We start from the raw sequence: 18,833 nt of genomic DNA, 5'->3' as shown, positions 1-18,833 counted from the left end.
ACCTCATGTTGCTTAAATTAAAAGTAAAAAGGGTAAATTAGAGTTCATACAGTGTCTATATCTTCTTTCTTTAATTTCCGTTCTCCTGAATCTTCGTCACCCTTGTCGCCATCTTCAATTGTCCTTACAACTGTCGAAACATCCTGCGGTATGCTCCTAACAATAAACTAGAATCATTAGAAAATGATGTTATTAAGTTTCAAGATTATACATTAGAAGGAAACATGAAAAGTTGTGATCATAAAGTCAATGGTAAGAAAATCCATAAAAAAAAAATATCTACGAGAATTTCATAAAGATGTTTACTTGTATCCAACACTGAAGCTAGCCAAGTGAAGAGAGAGAAGCCATACAAAGTAATGCATATTCCAATGTAGTGCATTAGAGATATCCCAAATAAAACAGTAGAGTAAAGAAAATACATAGAAGGGAAATAAATGTATAAATATAGAATATCAAGCCAAAAGTGGAAATTTAAAGGGAACATTTAGCCATTACAAGCTTCAAGCAACAAATGCATGTTCAAGGAAATTCTTAACCAGCCATTGCATTACTTATTATAAGAAAGTACAGTTTGAAAATTTGCGTACAAAGCTGATTCTAACATCTCGAGTTTCTGTAGAACATAAGGATGTACCCAGAGCTCCAAATTATATAACTCAGGTAAACCAATCATGCCCAAAATGAAAACAATGTTACCTGCACAGTAGTGGGGTTCTCTTTTCTTTCTTTCTTTTTTTGCCTAAGTATAGTGGAGGGGTCATTTGGAGGCTATTTCTCAAAGATAAGTGTCACATACATTATCTTGAAGGACAATTGGTAAATCCCAACTTCATATATTGACAATTCATATGCATCATTCATGTGAGAAGCATCATGGCTAATTAAACCATCTTTGCCACAATAGAAGTATACTCTAGAGACATGACGAGGCATTCTCATCACATATCGGCAATATCCCATAATGTAACTCCATATTATATAACTCAAGTAAACCAATCATGCCCAAAATGAAAACAATGTTACCTGCACAGTCGTAGGGTTCTCTATTCTTTATTTCTTTTTTGGCTACAGTGGAGGATTCATTTGGAAGCTATTTCTCAAAGATAAAGTGTCACATATATTATCTTGAAGGATAATAGGTAAATCCCAACTTCATATACTGACGATCCATATGCATCATTCATGTGAGAAGCATCAAGACTAATTAAACCATCTTGCTACTCTAGAGACATGAGGATGAGTTCTCTTCACATATTGGCAATACCCCATGATTATGATGAGGGGTAGTAATACTGATTCTGCAATCATTCTGTAGATTGTCCCTACCAAGGCTTACAAATTTAGTGATCCAAGTCAGAATTGGCCGATCCAAATCGGGAATCGATCAACCAATCCAGATCCCGAAAAATATCGGGAACCGGCCGGTTCCCTATAGGAGCCAGTCAGTTCCCACCAGTTCTTTGATAGAACCGGACGGTTCTGTCAGGAAAACCAACAACTCAATCCTAAACCGGACAATTGCACGGTATATTTATTGAAAATTTATATATCAAAGTTTCTAATTGGGAGCAGCATCCCAGTCCACCATGCAAAGATAAAACCAACATTTCTTATCATGATCCCACTTCCTTGGGGAGCCATGTCGTAAACTCATATCTTTTAGACTTTTACATCTGATGCCTCAATACCCTCAACACCATTTTTATAGCCTCACCCCACCTCGTTATTCGTGAACTCGTTCCCCTCATTTAGACTTCGAGTTCCTAAAAAAACATTTATCTCCAACGATTTCTACTATGTTCATGAAATGTTATGGAAATTTCAAAAAGGGTAAGGTCAAGTCATCCAAAAGTTTCTATTGATAGAAGAAATACAAATGCAGAAGTTAGCACGAATCATTGGGAAAAAAAGATAGGCATAACATCCAAACAAAATATTCCAAGGCATAAAACCGATGACTAGTATAATATTATTTAGAATTACTTCTTTTACTTATAGTTCCAAAAACAAAGGCGCTTTTACTTGTTGTAACTCATAGTATATAGGTGAGGTTTTTTATAAGTGCCCTTCTTATACTGTAGAAATCAGGTGCATCTCTACATTTTGCCTATAGATGTAGTTACGGTATCGAAAACTTTATGATGGCCTGAAAATTTATTTTCAATCCTAGTTGTGAAATTTAAATTCTAAAATGGTACAGATCGAGCAGATTTACAAACTCTTGAAGATCTTAAAAACTATCTCTCTCTCTCTCTCTCTCTCTCTCTCTCTCTCATATGAACAATTTGTATTAGTAGACCTTTTTAATGTGATAATCAGATTATGGATCTCTCTCTCTCTCTCTCTCTCTCTCTCTCTCTCTCCACAAAAACAATAGTCGAGAGAGAAAGCGGGTCTCCATAGGTAATTGGTCTCATAGATAATTAGCTCTCTCTCTCTACCAACAGTTAAGAGAGATATAATCGGGTAAATTTTCCCAAGGCTTGAGAGTTTAAACAACAAAACAACAATTGTAATTGTATAAAACATAAAGGGACAATCACCTAATTTTTTGTTTTCCCTTTAAAACCAAACAATTATAACTAGATCTTTTGCCACCATATCATTATTTCAAAATTCAAGTGGCATATAGCCACCATCATCATCGCCTTTTCCCGATTAATTGGGGTCGCCTACACGAATCCTGGTCCGTCATTCTGCTCTATTTAAGGCCATACCCTCAGAGACCATAAGTCCCCATATCTTTTCAAACTACTCCCATCCACGTCCTTTTGGGCTTACCCTTTGCCCTTTTCAATCCTTCCACTTGAACTAACTCGCACCTCCTAACAGGTGTTATACGGAGTCGACGCCACACATGGCCAACCCACCTAAGCCTACTCTCTCTCATCTTATCGCCTCTTGGTGCCATACCTAAACTTTCCCGAATTGAGGTATACAGCCACCACAAAACATCAATATCTTTCTCATCTCATCACAAACAACATCAAATGCATGAAACTAAGATTATAAGAGCAAAGAAACCAATAGTTAAAAAAAAGACAGTAGATAAATAAATTTTTTTTTTTAAATAAAAAGAATGAATAGTATGCTTCTTTCAAAAATCAAAACTCCTAAGTTAATACAAAAATAAAAAAATAAAATTGAGTTAGAGAGACCCATTTTATCGCCATGAGTTGCATTTTAAATTTTCTTTTGATTATAAAATGAATTTCATAGACAACAACGATTTAAAAAATGCCAGGTCGGCACGGATTTGCCCAATGTAACCCAAGAATCGGTCACCCCTTTCTAATTCTACGTATATATAGTAAACGATTGTCTAGAAGGGAAACGTCAGTTCTGCATAGCAAAACAGCAATTCTCACCGATTCACCGATCCTGACCGGTTTTTAGCCAATTCATTGTTTTTTCACGTGTTTTTCGTCAGTTCATTGTTTTTTCTGTACAGTAGAATGACGATTCGGATCCCCGATTTGCCAATCCATATCACTTTTTGGGGTGCCCGATCCGAGTCATTGATCTGTTTTTTAAATCACTAGTAGACAATAAACACTCATACATGAAGCTGGTTCTCAGTATTTCCATATTTTTGACACAATAATAGAAAGCCATAATGCAATTACTTTTTTTTTTTTTTAGATGTCTAAAAAACTAGATTTTTAAGAAATTATAGTAATTTTTTGAAATTTTTTTAGGCTAAAACCGGCCGATTCTCTTATCTAGATTGTCAATCCACCAATCCAACAGGGTTTTAGTGTCCGGTCACCAATCCATTTTTTAAAACCTTGATCCTTACCAACAATGCTTGTATTTTGAGGAAAAATCATCTTAGAGTTTTTCCCTACAAGTGTGGTGGATATAGTGCAAGATAGAATCCCGAAGGCCAGGAAAGATCATAAAGCTTTACTTCTTAAAGATACAAAATATTGTACCTAGGGAAGAAAACATGATCAAAATCATGTCTCAAAAAATTCACTCATTAGTACAATAACCAGCTGATCAAAAAGTAGCCGTCCTATATTTTCTCCACAACTAAGACGACAACAAAAAAGTTAAAAGGACTCAAGATTCTCAACCCCTCATAGGTTCCTCCATGATTGTCAAAGGAGACTCAAAAGAAGTCATCCTTCAGGCGTCCAAAGCTTTCCCCTGCCCTTGGAGACTGGAACCCATTTTTTACCACATATTTCATTCTACAGGCCTCCTCTAGTTAGTTTCCAACATACCTGGAAGGAGGCCAACTCTTACCAACAATGTGCTCACAAGCGAGGACGCTTCTAGAGGGACTGCCACACAATCAAACCTAACAAGAAGCAGGCAAGCTTATGGGGAGTCTGCCACGTGCAGCTGGCTTCAACTCTCTCGACCCTCGTTCATCTTCTATCTTACACTATCTAATCTTCCGCTCCCACTGTCATTACCCTTTCTATCCTTGATGCCTTCGTTTGTACCTCAAGACAAGGGGCACTGCCAAATTTTGTACCTCTCATTTCTTTCCTACTCAACACTTTTGTACACAGACTCCCCAACTTTTGTATGAGCCAGAGCACCCGACCTGTGGATTGCCTTCCTCTGTGATGTTTTTGTGATTACTTATAGATGGTATAGGTATAAGTAAAAGTCAACTATTATCAAAAAAAATGAAGAGAATGACAAAGTAATTAATGAGTACCTTATTCTTGCACCAGTCCTCTGAAGCGATGAATGCAATGCACGCCTTGAATTCCGTATCCAAGGATGCATCAGTAATTTCTTTGCATCAGGTCTCTGCATTGCATCCTGTGAAGCACTTATAAGCAACATGATGTCAAGAATGTGCATCATGTTCGACAAATGTCATATAAACAACATTTTGGCAGTCTTACCTTCCGAAAGCATTGATGAAGGAAATCAGTAATGCCTGGAGAGAGACGATCTGGTATAGGAGGTTGCTCATCCTAATCAAGAAACATAACTACATGCTTAGCAGAAGTATAAACAACATATCAGATGTTCAGAAGAACACATTATGTCTTTTCTATTTTGGTATAAACAGGAATCCGTTTCAGGATTTCTTAAAAAAGTAAAGGTCGTGATTGAAAAGGAAAATCACGAAGATATTCTTGAATGCAAAATGCCCATTTTGAAAGAAGAAACTATATTTTAGTGGGGAGAAAAAAAAAAAAAATTGATGATGTATTCTAGTGGAAAATTAAATGGCGTTCATGATGTGACCTCAGCCTCCACAACTTGCCTACAGATAGAAATGTTCAATGGCCTTACCGAAACGATCCTGAAAAGGGCCGGCATAGGCTGGAGATCATAATATGGGGGAACACAAGTGAGAAGCTCAATCACCGTGCAGCCAACACTCCAGATATCTGATGCAGCACTGACCCCAGACATTTCAATCACCTACACAAAACTATCCTCCCATTCAGAAGAACTTTTCATATGTTGCAGATCTCTATAAGCCTAAAAGATCATGTCCATAAAGGCAGGCCATAAATTTAGAATTCAGCAAGAGTTGCCCAAAGCAGAAAAGAGCCAACATATATATGGAAGTAATAGATACAACAAACTACTAGAACTTAACAAATAACTAAATTTTATTGCAAAACATATTTTACATCAGGATATATCCAATTACTATGAAGTTAACTTTTGCCAATTTGAGCCATAGATGACCAGAAAAGAAGCCAACAATTTTTTGATAAATGATTCTTTGCAATTTGCATTTGTCATTTGAACTTGTCCAATTGATGTATGTGGTGGGAAAACCATGTATGGGTTATTAGTTACAAAATTTCAGCATAAGAATGTGTAGGGGTTCTATACAAAATTGGTGATTTATGCTGGATGGGGTTGCTGGGTCCATATTATGTGGGAAGGGTGACCCTTCTTAAGCAAGTGGGTTCCCGGGGGTTTTGCTTCATGCCATCTATGTCAAAAAATATTCAAGAGGCCACGGCATAGGTGAAGAACTGCTTGGAGAAGTCATCAAGCCTTCTCCAAAGGCAGGGGGTAGTTTTGTTAGCCCAAGAGATGGCATTGAGGGAGTTACCTTCAATAAGGATGGAAGAGTCCCGCTCTCGATTGAACAGTTGCACGCACAGTAGGCCATTGATTCGACAAGGGAGGAATCAGCAATGCCTGCTGGGCCCGAGAAGTTTATCAAGGTCTCGCCTGTATGTGATCCAAACACCCCCTAAACCAGTAAGTCTAGGGTTCCCTAAAGAACTGCCATCAAAGTTAAGTTTGATAACACCTTGACTCAGGAGCAGCCACAAGGAGGATCTTGGGATAGCATTCAAAGAGGATGAGATGCTGTGACGCAAGTTCTTAAGTAAGTCCGAGGTATAGTATTAGCTGAGTTTTTTGGGTGAGGAGGCCCAGAAAACTATAAAGTAGATCCGATCAGCTCCCCGAGCGTAGAGGTGCAGTCCAATGAGCTTTCAAAGGTTTAGCGGTTTTGCTCAATCCAAATGGACCAAATGATGCCCTACGTGGTTAAACACCACAGTATGAACCCTGCCGTGGGCAGGAGTAGGGAGTGACGATGTTTGAACAGGTGTTCCATGGTGAATGGGGTGGCGCAGCGATGATTGAACAGTCCGAAGAAGAATCCCCAGATCGTAGAGGCCATTGCACATCATACACCTATTTCCTAGCTGGACCCCTCTCCCTTATAGTTTATTTATGTTGCAAGCCAGTTAAAGGCTTGGACTTGTGCGCACTAGCTGGGGAGGGAAGAGCAGGACTTGTGCGCACTAGCTGGGGAGGGAAGCGCAGGGGATTAGACCTGTTAAGACACTGTTAAGGTGCTTTTGGAGTTGGAGACCACATGAATTTCTCTGGGCCAGACAAGGAGATGTAGTGGGCTGTGGATTAGGGATAAAAGCTCGGCAGTGTCACAATCGTTAAAATCCTGGTGTAGTAGGGGAGTCCAAACCAAATGACCACCCTCTGACGCAATGTAATTTGCAATAATAGCTTCCCAACACAGCCGCATTGAAGAGGGTCAAAAAGGATAGTCCAGGTGTCTGATTCCCCCAGCCACAAGTCTTTCCAAAAACATATGGTTCCCTGATTTGGGTAAGAAGCGCATATAGCTGGAGAAGTGACTGTTTATCTGCCAAATGGCCTTCCAGGCTCTGAATACTCCTGCTGATGACGAGCCTCTGAGGAGTCCCAAGGCATCCATTCCACATCACCCAAGTCCCCCTGCATACTTTGGCATTCATAATTTTTCTCATTTTACAAGATGGTAACTATTGTAGCCAATAGTTCCATTCCATAAAGAGCCTCTCATCAATTTGTGAGAGATTCTCATCTACATGTGGAATAGAGATATTTGGAAGACCAGGATGTTGGCTACCATGGACTGATCAGTGTAATAAGGCCACCAATGGAGAGGAAGCGGCATCTCCAAGATGCCAGTTTCCTTCCAAAGTTTTCCAAAATGCCATCCCATTTTGCCTTTCTGGATTGCCGAGGCCAGCCCGAGGTATTGCCCGGGAGCGTATCAATACCAAACCCCATTCTTCGAGCAAGGGCTTGCATGCTGTCAGGTTCCAAGTGATGTGGCCAGCTTGAAGCATCGTATGAACAGCCAAATATTATCAACCTGCCGTGGGGTTGCATCACAAATAACTAGGGCATCCATGTAGAGAAGGTGGCAAATGGTGGGGCCATGGTCTAAGAAGGAGAAACCATTTAGCATATCATGATGGCAAAGCTTTTCAATAGACCTATTAAAGATATTCGCTACAATGGTAAAATGGAAGGGGGATAGCCGGTCACCTTGCCTCACTAGGCAGGACCAAAACCTTTGGGAAGGCATTGATGAGGATTGAGATCCAAGATCTCTAGTTGGAACCGAAACCCTTCAAACGATAGCATGTCAACAAGGACTCTCCAATCTACATGGTCATAGGCCTTTTCAAGATCCAACTCTAGATTTTTCAATTGGAACCAATGTTTCAAAAAGCCTCCCTAAATAAGGGGAAAAGAGGGGGGGGGGGGGGGGGGGGGGGGGGGGGGGGTTAAGTTATTGTGTGACCTAAATCCTTTTGTTTTACCTTTAGAGTGAAAAAAATTTAAAAATTATCAATTTTTACATTTCTAGGAGATCGATTGTGTATTTCAGAGTTTTGAAAAATTGATCCAAACATCGTCTTTTCTGTTTAGATTTGATTTTGATGGGTTTTTAAGCATATTAGCCGGTTTTTGGGAAGTATTTGAGATCGGGAAACATCTCAAACATTGAAGATCGAGCGAAAAAGATAGTTAAAATTTTCATATTTGAGATTTTATTTGTTATTTCAACATCTTCTTTGGGTTCTTCTAGAAATGGCGATCTAGGTTGGAAGTATGGTTATAACCCAAAGCCAAATGACAAAAATCATATTAGATGTAATTTTTGCGGAAAAGATACTAATGAGGGTATAAGTCGGTTCAAAAAACACCTTGCCGGTATTAGGGGGAAGTTGCACCTCGTAAAAATGTTCTTTAAGCTATCAGAGAGGAGATTAAGCCATATATAAGTTCGGTAAAACACAAATACAAACAAAAGCCTTGTAATTTGGATAAGTTTATTTTTAGTTGTTCTAGAAGTGGTGATCCGAGTTGGAAGTATGGTTATAACCCAAAACGAAATGATAAAAATTGTATATGGTGTAATTTTTGTGAAAAAGATACCAATGGGGGTATTAATCAATTCAAAGAATATGTAGTCAGTTTTAAAGAGAATGTTGATTCTTGTAAAAAAGTTCATGAAGCTATTAGAGATGAGATTAGACAATATTTGAATTTAGTAAAACCAGAAAAGGAAGAAAATGAACCCAATTATATGGCAATATCTTCTCCATGTTCTTCTAGAAGAGGTGATCCGGGTTGGAAGTATGGTCATAAACCGAATTCGAATGACAAATATTATAAAAAGTGCAATTATTGTGAAAAGGATACTAATGGCCCATTTACATGTTCAAGAAACACCTTGCCGGTATTAAAGGGGATGTTGCCCCGTGTAAATATTCTTGAGACTACCAGGGACGAGATTAAGCAATATTTGTGTTCAGTGAAACATAAAAAGCAAGAAAAGGGTGAAGCGACACCAAGTAGAGCAACCAAGACTCTTAGGCCTCATCTACACAAAGTAAAAGGGGGTAGAAGAAGGGGAGGAAGAGGCAAATTCAGAAGAAATAGAGGAGGACGAGCGTTATGTTGATAAAGCAGATCAGTCTGATGTTGATGGACTCAACTCCGATGCATATGATGAGGCTTACCCAACTTTTTCTGATGATGACTAAAGACACTTGATTTTTTAGTGTTAAGTCTAAGACTGTATATTTGGTTTTCTTATTTTCTAGTTTCTACTTATCTACTCGGATGTGTATGCATGTATGGTTGTATCATTGTATGGAACTATGGATTATCAAATGATAAGAACTATGGATCATGGAATATGTATGGAGTATGGATTGACTAAATTACAAATTTAAGGATTACTATTATATTTTATTTTGGGTTGTGCTATTAGTCTATCTATTACAAATTTAAATGGTTTGAGACTTTTTGGATTATGGGATTTTTAATATTTTATAATGCATACTCATGTTCCCTTGCCCCCTGCCCCTCTTCTTCAACCTAGAGGCGAACCTGGGCAGCCACCTAGGCATTGGGCGGCCAGGACCCCCTCGACCACCTAAGCGCCGCCTGGCATTTTTTGGAACACTGATTGGAACCTTTTGTCAATGCACTCCTTAGTGAAGAGTGCACAGTCCAGAATCTGTTTGCATTCTACAAAAGCTCCGTAGGAAGGGGAGATTGATTGCCTCTAGGTGTGGCGCAGTCAAGAGGCGAGGGCCTTAGCTAAGACCTTGGAGTTGTTGATTAGACTGATTGGCCTGAAATCGTTCATTTCCTAAACCCCTTCCAAATATGGAATTAGGCAATGAATGTAGGGTTCATGCCCTTGTTCATCACACCCTTAGCATGGATTCAGCAAACCATTCAAAGATACTAGGGCCGATGGATTCCCAGAACTCATGAAAGCAAATAACAAGCAATATAGATCACGAGCCTTGTCATGGCCAAGATCGGTGATGGCTTTGACGAATTCCTGTTTGGTAAAGGGCCTCTCTAACAAGAAGGCACTGTCCTCGGTGATAGTTTAGAAGAAAGAGGTATGACGCGGTAGATGTCTTCATTGTCTTAAAAGATTCGACCCTAATGTCTAATAAGGCAAATGGTGTTGGTTCTTCTGCAGTCAGTAGTTTTAAGGAAGAAAGTTGTGTTTTTTACTCCTTTAAGCCATCTTATTATGGGTCCCTGGTTCCAAGATATTTTGTAATCAAAGATCTAATAAATTTGTCGGGTAGAGGTCCGTTTGTTCCTCAAGTGAGTCTAGCTCTACAATTTCAGATAGGAGGGGCAGTTTTTTGGTAGGTAGGAACCTGAAATGGTCTTGGTCCCAAAGCTATCAACTTTTGTTTCAGGAGCTGGAATATACTTGAAAATTCTAAATCCCACCCATCCTTGGACCATGAATGAGGACTAACATAGGGGGATGAGGGAGTGGAGGCTCCTGTCCTCCAGCTTGGCAGGAAATCAAGGAGAATAAGGATGCAGTCAGAGACTGGTCCAGTAAGGACCTGGAATGGAACTCGTGGAAGTGATTTTCCCAGGTTGGATTGACCAAAATCTGTCCAACTTGGACAGGGTTAGTGATGGTTTGACTGTTAGACCAAGTGAAAGATGCCCCATTGAGCGGAAGGTAAATGAGACTGTGCGTGAAGATTAATTGTAAAAAATCGACCATGCTGCCCATGCCCTGCCCCACCTGGTTCTTTCAAACAACTACCGAGTGATGTTGAAGCCACCACCAATGCACCCGGGTAGGGAGAACAGGGTTTGGATATGGCCTAGTTCTTCCCAGAACTGGCTTTTAAGATACCCAAGGGTGGTTGTCACTATTGTGTGAAAAGAAATGGAGACAGAAAAGGAACTAATAAGGATAGCAACTTGGGTTAACACTGTAGGGTCCCAGAGGACCCAAATGGCTCTTGAACCACAGGTCTTCTACCCCAGAGCAGGCTTGTTGGAGGTTGCCGGACTCCATTTTTGTAGAGTACGGGTGTATGGAAAGGTATCCGAGGTATGACTACTAACTGCGCTCCTTTTTGAGGGGTTCACCCAGTCCCTGTATGTTCCAACTAAGGTCTTCATATTGGAAATGGGTGTTCCCCAATACCCAATCCTAAAATCCTACATAAAAGGCCAAAACAAAAAGGATGATAGTTAAAAAATTGGCAAAACTCAACACAGATGAACAGAGGAGGGTTCCCATCTGAGCCAACAAATACAGAAATTTATGAGGAGTATATGGTTTGTATGGAATGCCAAAGTGGCTTATATCATAGAAATCACAGAGGTCAACTACCTACAAGGATCCAAGCACAACAGGAATCATTTTCACAGCTCCAATTGCTCCCAAAGACAAGACGCCATACACTAATCATAACAGTGACACCAATTATCATGGCATTGTTTGATGGTTTAAGGCATAAAATCATTTCAATGTAATAACCAGTTACATAACTAACCAAAAAAAATAAGAAGCCCAGACAGTCCAATATCTTTGTCTGCAGGTGTACAACAATTAGCACTAAAGTCTACCTGTTTGAATAGTGTCAGAACGGTAACATTAGCAAAGTTGGTGAATATAGAATAGGCTGGTTGCTAAGGTTTGATGTTCTCACAAGTCTGAAATCTCATCGCGTGCATTCACACACACAGAAAGAGACAAGTAGCCATTCAAGAGAAGTACGGCACTTATGTAGGCTCTACAGCAGCATGGATATTAAGAAGGAACAATCAGCTTGAAGAGATACAACAGGCACCAAAGAATAGATTCCACTAAGAATGATTTGATTTGAATTATGATCAATTGCTGTTGTAGACCAGCAGTCCTGTGCATACATTCAAAAGGATATCACATTCCATATTCACACACGGAGTGTTTGATCTGAACAACAATCTCTCAGTAGCATTTTACTAAACGAACACTGTCCCTATTTAGAATCCCATGATGAATGATCAGATAAGCACAGTTCACCAATGTTTATATGGGCTACACCCAAAAGATAATATCTACTTCCTATCTGACTAAAATCAGGTGGACAAGAGGAAACTGTCTCATTTTTGTGCATTGCCACACTGAAGAGAGAACATATGCCCCTCAAATGGGTAATGCATATTGCACTAGTAAATGCAAATGATGGAATTGAACCCGGGCTCTTCTATTTGAGACTCTTACAGTAAGCAGGGAAATTCCATTTCAGCCACTTAATATGTGGCCCTTAATATGTGATGTTAAATATGAGCGACATACAGCCTTACAGTTTAACCAGGCCTTACAGTTTAACCAGTGATCTTCCATTTGAGCCACTTAATATGTGCAATTCCGAACTTAGAAGTTTCCAGTTTATTAATAAATTAATAGCAAGTGAAATAAATAATAATTACCCAAAAAAAGTGAAATAAATAAATATATTATAACAAATCAGAATCCTATGATTGCCAAAAGTGACAGCCAACTCCAAGTAAACAGTACAAAATAATTAATATGACTGGTTTTCTTAAACTATCACAACAATTATAATAACAAAGCACAAAGATAGTACCTCAGGCGCCATCCAATATGGTGTCCCAACAACAGAATGAGTGTTAACATCAGCTTCTGTAAGCTTAGTTGCAACTCCAAAATCAGCGAGCTTGACAAGACCCTATGCACATAAGTTTTCAGTGAGTTAGCTAATTCAAAACTTAGGAACCGGACGGCAAAGTCCTTAGGATCTCTATTGACGAACAATTAATAAATTTGGATTAGAAGCAGATAAACTTCTCTCAAAGAAAAGCTAGTAAATACCACAAGTTCCAGGAAAAACCCATACCATGTTTACCAATGTTTTCAAACTCAGACTCAACTAAGACATGTTTCGAATATGTGAATGAGATAGAAAGTCCAGCACGTCAACAATGGAGACACATGAGATATAGCAGCAACAAAATAACTTTAGAAATTTTTGTTTGACGAAAATAATTACAATCAATTCATCCCTTTGTCACTCATACACTTAAAGAGACACCGAGACTCAACCACCGAAGTACATCCAACCTTAACTCTTCCCAGCACCAGGACTGACTGACCATTTGACTTTTCTCACTTTCACACATGGTGATCTGGATTCATAGGAAAAAGGAAATGCAAAATCCCTAAAATCGGAAGATTCGCAAGACATCAAAATCCAAAAAACATTGATTAAACCCTAAAGACACCTAAAACTTGAGACCAAAAAAACCAGCAATTCCCATCACATCCAGGAAAGTGTTGTTTTTCCAAAAGACCATGCGTCAGTCCCCCTGGTTTCTTTCCTTTTTTCCTTCTTTTGGCCATCTATAATCTTGCGACTGGTTCCATCCTGGAGTTCGATTAACCTAGTTCTTAAGAATGGTGTTCACCACCCATGCTTTGCATACCTCTTGGACTTCTGACTCCACCATTGGTAGTTAGTGGTGCAGTCCAACTATTCACTTTTGTTCTCCTTCATTGGATCTCCATGACATAGTATCATGTGTATCCTTATATGGTTGAACTAAGTCCTGTTCCTGCATGAACAATAGTTTCAATCCAATTGAAAATTCTTTTTGAAAGGTCTTCATGCTTGCCATTGAACTTTAGAAGTTCAAAAACTTCTGCATATGAATTCTTCTTTGAATGCAAAAAAAATTACATCTACATCAGGTATTCATCTCTTCTTCATCTAGATTTTTTCCCAATCAACGAACTTTTCCTCTATCGGTTTTGCAGATGAAATTGGACATTGGGCCTCATGATATACATGTATAGAAACTCAAATGGTGGCTCTTCCCAATCCTCCTGATAAAGGCATCCTTGAAACTCAGGTCTAATCAAACATAATTCCAAAGTCACGATTTTCTTCAAGGATTTGAAATGTATCATATTCGATTCCTGAATTTATCAGCCCTTCACATGGATAACAGAGTAGGAGGGAGTCACTAATGTGTCTCATGATCGATCCTCCGATGTTCTACCCTATCAGATTCAGATCTCTCTCGTCTTTGCAAGCTAAGTTTAAGTTGCTCTACATGTCCCTCGAGTTCTTGCAATTTATCATCTCTCCAGCCATTGCAAGACCAAGAGCACTTCCTTGGTGGCATACCCGAATCACCATTTGAAAGATCCCAAAGAAAAACTGATATCAGGGATGTAAATGCCATTGCAAGACCAAGAGCACTTCCTTGATGGCATACCCGAATCACTATTTGAAAGTTCCCAAAGAAAGACGATATTAGGGATGTAGATCATTCACTATATAGATAAAGTCCAGGAAGAAAAGAATGCAGAAAACACAAGTCATAATAGCAAAAAAAAAAGCTGTGGCTCTTGAATTTTCTTTAACAATTACAATAGATTCATTTCTTTGTGCCACCCATCATAAACTAAAATAGAGACCAAGACTCAACCACCAAGGTACATTTTTTTTTTTTGGAACGATCAGCGGGAAAAGGATCCCCTACCTATTGCAGGAATAAAACTCAAGATGTCAAGTTGTGGCACCCAGCCCCTGAACACCTATGCCTTGAGTCCATTCCTACCAAAAAGGCACATTGAACCTAGAGTTTTCTCTCTCCAAAATTGATTTGACCATTCAACCATCTTCACGTAATACGTATGGTAATATAGACTCAGGGGAAGAAAACACTCGCAAAGTCCCCAAAATCTAAAGATCTGTAAAACATTGAAACCCAAAAAACATCGAGCAAACCCTAAAGACACTAAAAATTGCAGAGAAGTCAACCCCAAAAGAAATCCAAAATTTCAATCGCATACAAGTAAATGATGTCATCTGGAGGATCATGTGTCAGCCCCACTACCGCTCCCCTTTTACTTTCTTCTGGACCTTTGTAGTCTCGTGACTGGTTTCATCAGGGTTCACCCTGGACCTTAGTCAACAAGGCCGAGTCTCATACAACTCAGAGCAAGACCTAGCCAAGCCTCTTTAAAAGTTAAGAGAAGATAGTGAGAGTTAGCCAAGTTGTATATGGATCACTGGCGCTGACCAGGTTGCCAAGATAAGTCACCACATGAGTTTTTGAACAGTGATGGTTACCAATTTATGGAACTTTCAAGTAGAACATGAATTATGGGGAGAACCTAAAAGGGTTGGTGCAAAAAGAAGTGCATAATGCTACAAGCATGAATTCTCAGCACACATCCAAAACTAGACCTACTTTCGGGATATATAACTCAGTTGTCTTTCACAATAGCTTCTTTCCAATGAAAAATGTTACTTCTAACCCATACATGTACACCTTACTCTCCCGGCCTCGCTGCATTTGATTGTGCTATGGCACTTAGACACATCAATATAACTTAGCACTTTAACCCATGAGATGCAAAATTAGAATCTTTCCTCCTGTGATTCATTATGAAAGCAATAAATAGCCTGCACCAAAGCCTGAAAATTTCCAGTATGCCAGTGTGAACCAGTCAATTTCGAATCAGATAATAGCTGATCAACCTGAAGCCAATTAGTGGTCATTTCCAATATGACACTCTGTAATTAACCTGGCATCACATTCAACCAAACCAGACAAAAGAAGTTGTTCTCGCCTGATTAGAATGATAATGAAAACAACAGCTATTACATGGGCATAAAAATAAGGGCATGGAGCATGCACCTTATAAACCTATGAAGACACTAGATTTGCAAACAACGCCAGTCAATAATAGTATGAGGTAATTAGTAAATCTATTGAAATTTATCAAATGATCCTATGAGATGAATTCTTTAGCATTTTACACTTTTTGTTTTTTTGAGAGAAAAAGCATTTTACACATTTCTTTTAATTTAATTTCAAAAAGCCCATCGAAATACACATAATCATGAGTTGGAATAGTTGAAAATGAATAAAGTGTTAAATAGTTCATAAGGTAGGTGTATGTTGATAAATTTCCCAAAAATGCATACCTAATTGCAGAGGACAACATTATCTAGGAAGACAATGTGCAAAAATAACTGCAAAGGATATCAGAGAGAGTAAATTGCAGAATACATTGTAATAAGAATAAAACTAAAGAAGACAAAATTAAAGGTGAAGCCAATCTGTAAGACAATGCAAAAAACAAAGCTAACCTCTTTTGTCGACAAGATATTTGCACCCTTGATGTCTCGATGAATTACACCTTGTTCATGTAGATACACCAAACCCTCCAAGACCTAATTATAGTGATACAATGTAACCAAAATGATCAAAAGTGAAAACAGCAAAGACTCAGATGCTAACAAAGAAACCAACCTGGGCAATATAAACAGCCACGAGAGATTCAGGGAAAGGGCCAAATTTGTTTGGCTTGATGATGCTCGCAAGTGAGCCATTCTCAACATACCTGCAATAATATGACACATAACATCGCAACAGGAAACATGAAATACTACTTTCAAGCTACAAAGCCATGTTAGCATTGCACTGAAGAACATGCTCAAAACAAAATCATACTTAGATTTATAGATCACTTACTCAAGAATGATATACAAGTGAGTCTTTGTCTTGAAAGATCCAAGATATTTCACAATGTTTTTGTGGTTCAAATTCTGTCAATAAAAAATGAAAATAGATAGGAAAGAATTACTATTTTACCAACACAAAAACATCATACCTGCTAACAACCATGTATCAAGCAATTTTTTTCAAGGTTTTAGAGTACAAGAACAATTAATAAAAATAAAATAATTTTCCAATGAAAAAATGAAAAAATAGACTAAGGAGAAGAGTTTTCATAACTTAGATGTATTTAAATTTCAGTCGCTCCTATCTGATTACAGGTTTGCGTGGACATTGTTCCACCTCGTTTGGAACAAAAGGGGCTCAAAAGCTTTGCAAAGAATATGTATCAGTGATAATGTAGAAAATTTGGACGGGAAGAAGTAATAGAATCCCTTTTAGGTATCCTGGATGGAACAATTTAGAAGGGACTAGTAGTACATCAGATACCGATACTTGGGATAATAAAAAAGACAGTAATTGATGGCTTGTAAGCCTACAATTTTCACTAAGACGCAACCATAAATGAAGAAAAATGCCACAAAAGAAGATGTTTTAATTATCAATTTTGACAACAATTCAAAAAGGAAAACCAAACCTGGGGAGTTAGAGAGGAGAAAGATAGTAAGTGCTCTGCTTGAGAGAGATACTGACTCCAAATGGGTTAAAAACCGGAGTTGGAGATGAGGAGGGAATATCTCATTATTTTGATAATAGTTCTATTATTTTTTGACAAAATAGAAATACAATTACATGCATCATAGTGGATGATTTGAAAAAGCCATCCAATTGTTGAAAAGACTAAAAGGCAATTCTGTGGGAAGCATAAGAAATTTTCTTGGAGAATATCATAGTCTGTGTCTTTAGTCGGTCAACTACATGTTGCAAGGGTCGCTAATGAGGTAGTTGGCATGGGTGTAAGTGGGGAAATGAAAGTTGAAGCCAATGAAGCTTATTGCCTCGGTCTCATAAGTGTTTTCCTTCAACATCTTACCATAACTTGATTACATTGAAAATGAGATTTATAAATAAAATAGAAAGAAAAAAAAAATTGCAAAACTAAAAAAAAAACCCAACTTGTACAAAAGGTAACAAGAAGCAAAGTACCTTCAGGAGATCAATTTCTTGCTGCAGCATAAAAGTTCCATTTGTCGAAGCAAAGGTAATGCAACAAGAAAAAAAAATGTAGTGAGGTTCACATTTTAGTCATTCAACCGTCAGATGTCAAGAGAATTATGGCAAAGCTAAGACAATAAGCAGTTTTAACACCCACACTCACAAACACGTGTGTATGCCTGCGCGTCTATGCATGTGTATAGGTAACAATCACAACACTACAAAATCAAGTATGACCAGGCTAATATCAAAACGTAACTTGTGATGTCTTCTCAACATGCAACCCAATGAATAAACTTCAAAGCAAGCAAAAGCAAACCACTAGTAGAACTATCCACTAATTCAGCTATCCAACAACTCAGCTATGTGGAGCTGCAAAAGAGGAAATACATAAATAACATTTCTCATACAAATTGGAAACTTTGAAATTGCCGAAACTAAACTAATACATAGAATAAATAGCAAATCCTAGCCTATAATTATCTATAATAAAAATGGCATAAAAAATCACTGCCAATTTTGTGCCAATGAATAAATATTTCATTTTGTTCATTGTTTATCAAGGAACCACCCAGCAAAGTAATTTAGCAGAATATGTGATTTGCTATGAAGAAGAGGAGATGCAAAGTATGTTATACATCAATACATCAAACAACTCAAACCACAAACAGATTACCTAGTAGGAGAAAGTGCATACCACATCATTTAGTTATGATATATGTTCAAGATAGGTTCTTTTAGTTATGTGCCTTGTTTGTGGGCCCATAGGGCATTATTGTCCTTGTCATATACTTAAGGACATTAGTGTAATAAATAAGTGAAATAAGGGCATTACTTTAAATTGTACATAAGTTTATAAATAATATAAAGAGAGGAGTGGAGGCTATGTAACCCCAACGGGACTGCCTCCAGCCACCTCTCTCCATTTTCTTGCCTCTCTCTCCAACTTACATTTGAAAGTAGGACTGTGACCTAAGCAAGTAACTACCGATTAAAAATTTTCTCTCTTTCTTTAGTTTACCACCAGGATCACTTGCAAGTGTCCAAATACAATATATAAACCAATAAAACCACAAAGAATGCCAAGGCCTCTCACTTGC

General features: G+C 38.3%; 1 protein-coding gene across 3 annotated transcripts in view; it reads right to left on the bottom strand.

Annotated features, from left to right (window-relative positions):
* Positions 1 to 18,833, bottom strand: part of LOC18428087 (MAP3K epsilon protein kinase 1) — a 53,586-nt gene that overhangs the window by 23,069 nt on the left and 11,684 nt on the right. For 2 of the 3 annotated variants that reach the window (XM_011622838.3, XM_088855478.1), the window contains exons 4-12: positions 17,725 to 17,745; positions 16,594 to 16,667; positions 16,372 to 16,462; positions 16,209 to 16,292; positions 12,672 to 12,773; positions 5,269 to 5,400; positions 4,872 to 4,943; positions 4,679 to 4,785; positions 51 to 156 (exon numbers count right to left, since the gene is read on the bottom strand). In XM_011622838.3, the coding sequence (XP_011621140.1) occupies positions 51 to 156; positions 4,679 to 4,785; positions 4,872 to 4,943; positions 5,269 to 5,400; positions 12,672 to 12,773; positions 16,209 to 16,292; positions 16,372 to 16,462; positions 16,594 to 16,667; positions 17,725 to 17,745 (789 nt within the window). Of the gene's footprint in view, positions 1 to 50; positions 157 to 4,678; positions 4,786 to 4,871; positions 4,944 to 5,268; positions 5,411 to 12,671; positions 12,774 to 16,208; positions 16,293 to 16,371; positions 16,463 to 16,593; positions 16,668 to 17,724; positions 17,746 to 18,833 lie in introns of those variants that run through there. The other variant, XM_020663535.2, reaches the window with a different exon arrangement.

The sequence above is a fragment of the Amborella trichopoda genome, chromosome 13 (genome assembly GCF_054954075.1).
Source record: "Amborella trichopoda isolate Santa Cruz 75 chromosome 13, AtrichopodaSantaCruz75HAP2 v2.0, whole genome shotgun sequence".
NCBI classification, from domain to species: Eukaryota; Viridiplantae; Streptophyta; class Magnoliopsida; order Amborellales; family Amborellaceae; genus Amborella; species Amborella trichopoda.
The sequence above is the reverse complement of the archived record's forward strand: the minus strand, read 5'-3'. Positions and strand labels throughout refer to the sequence as shown.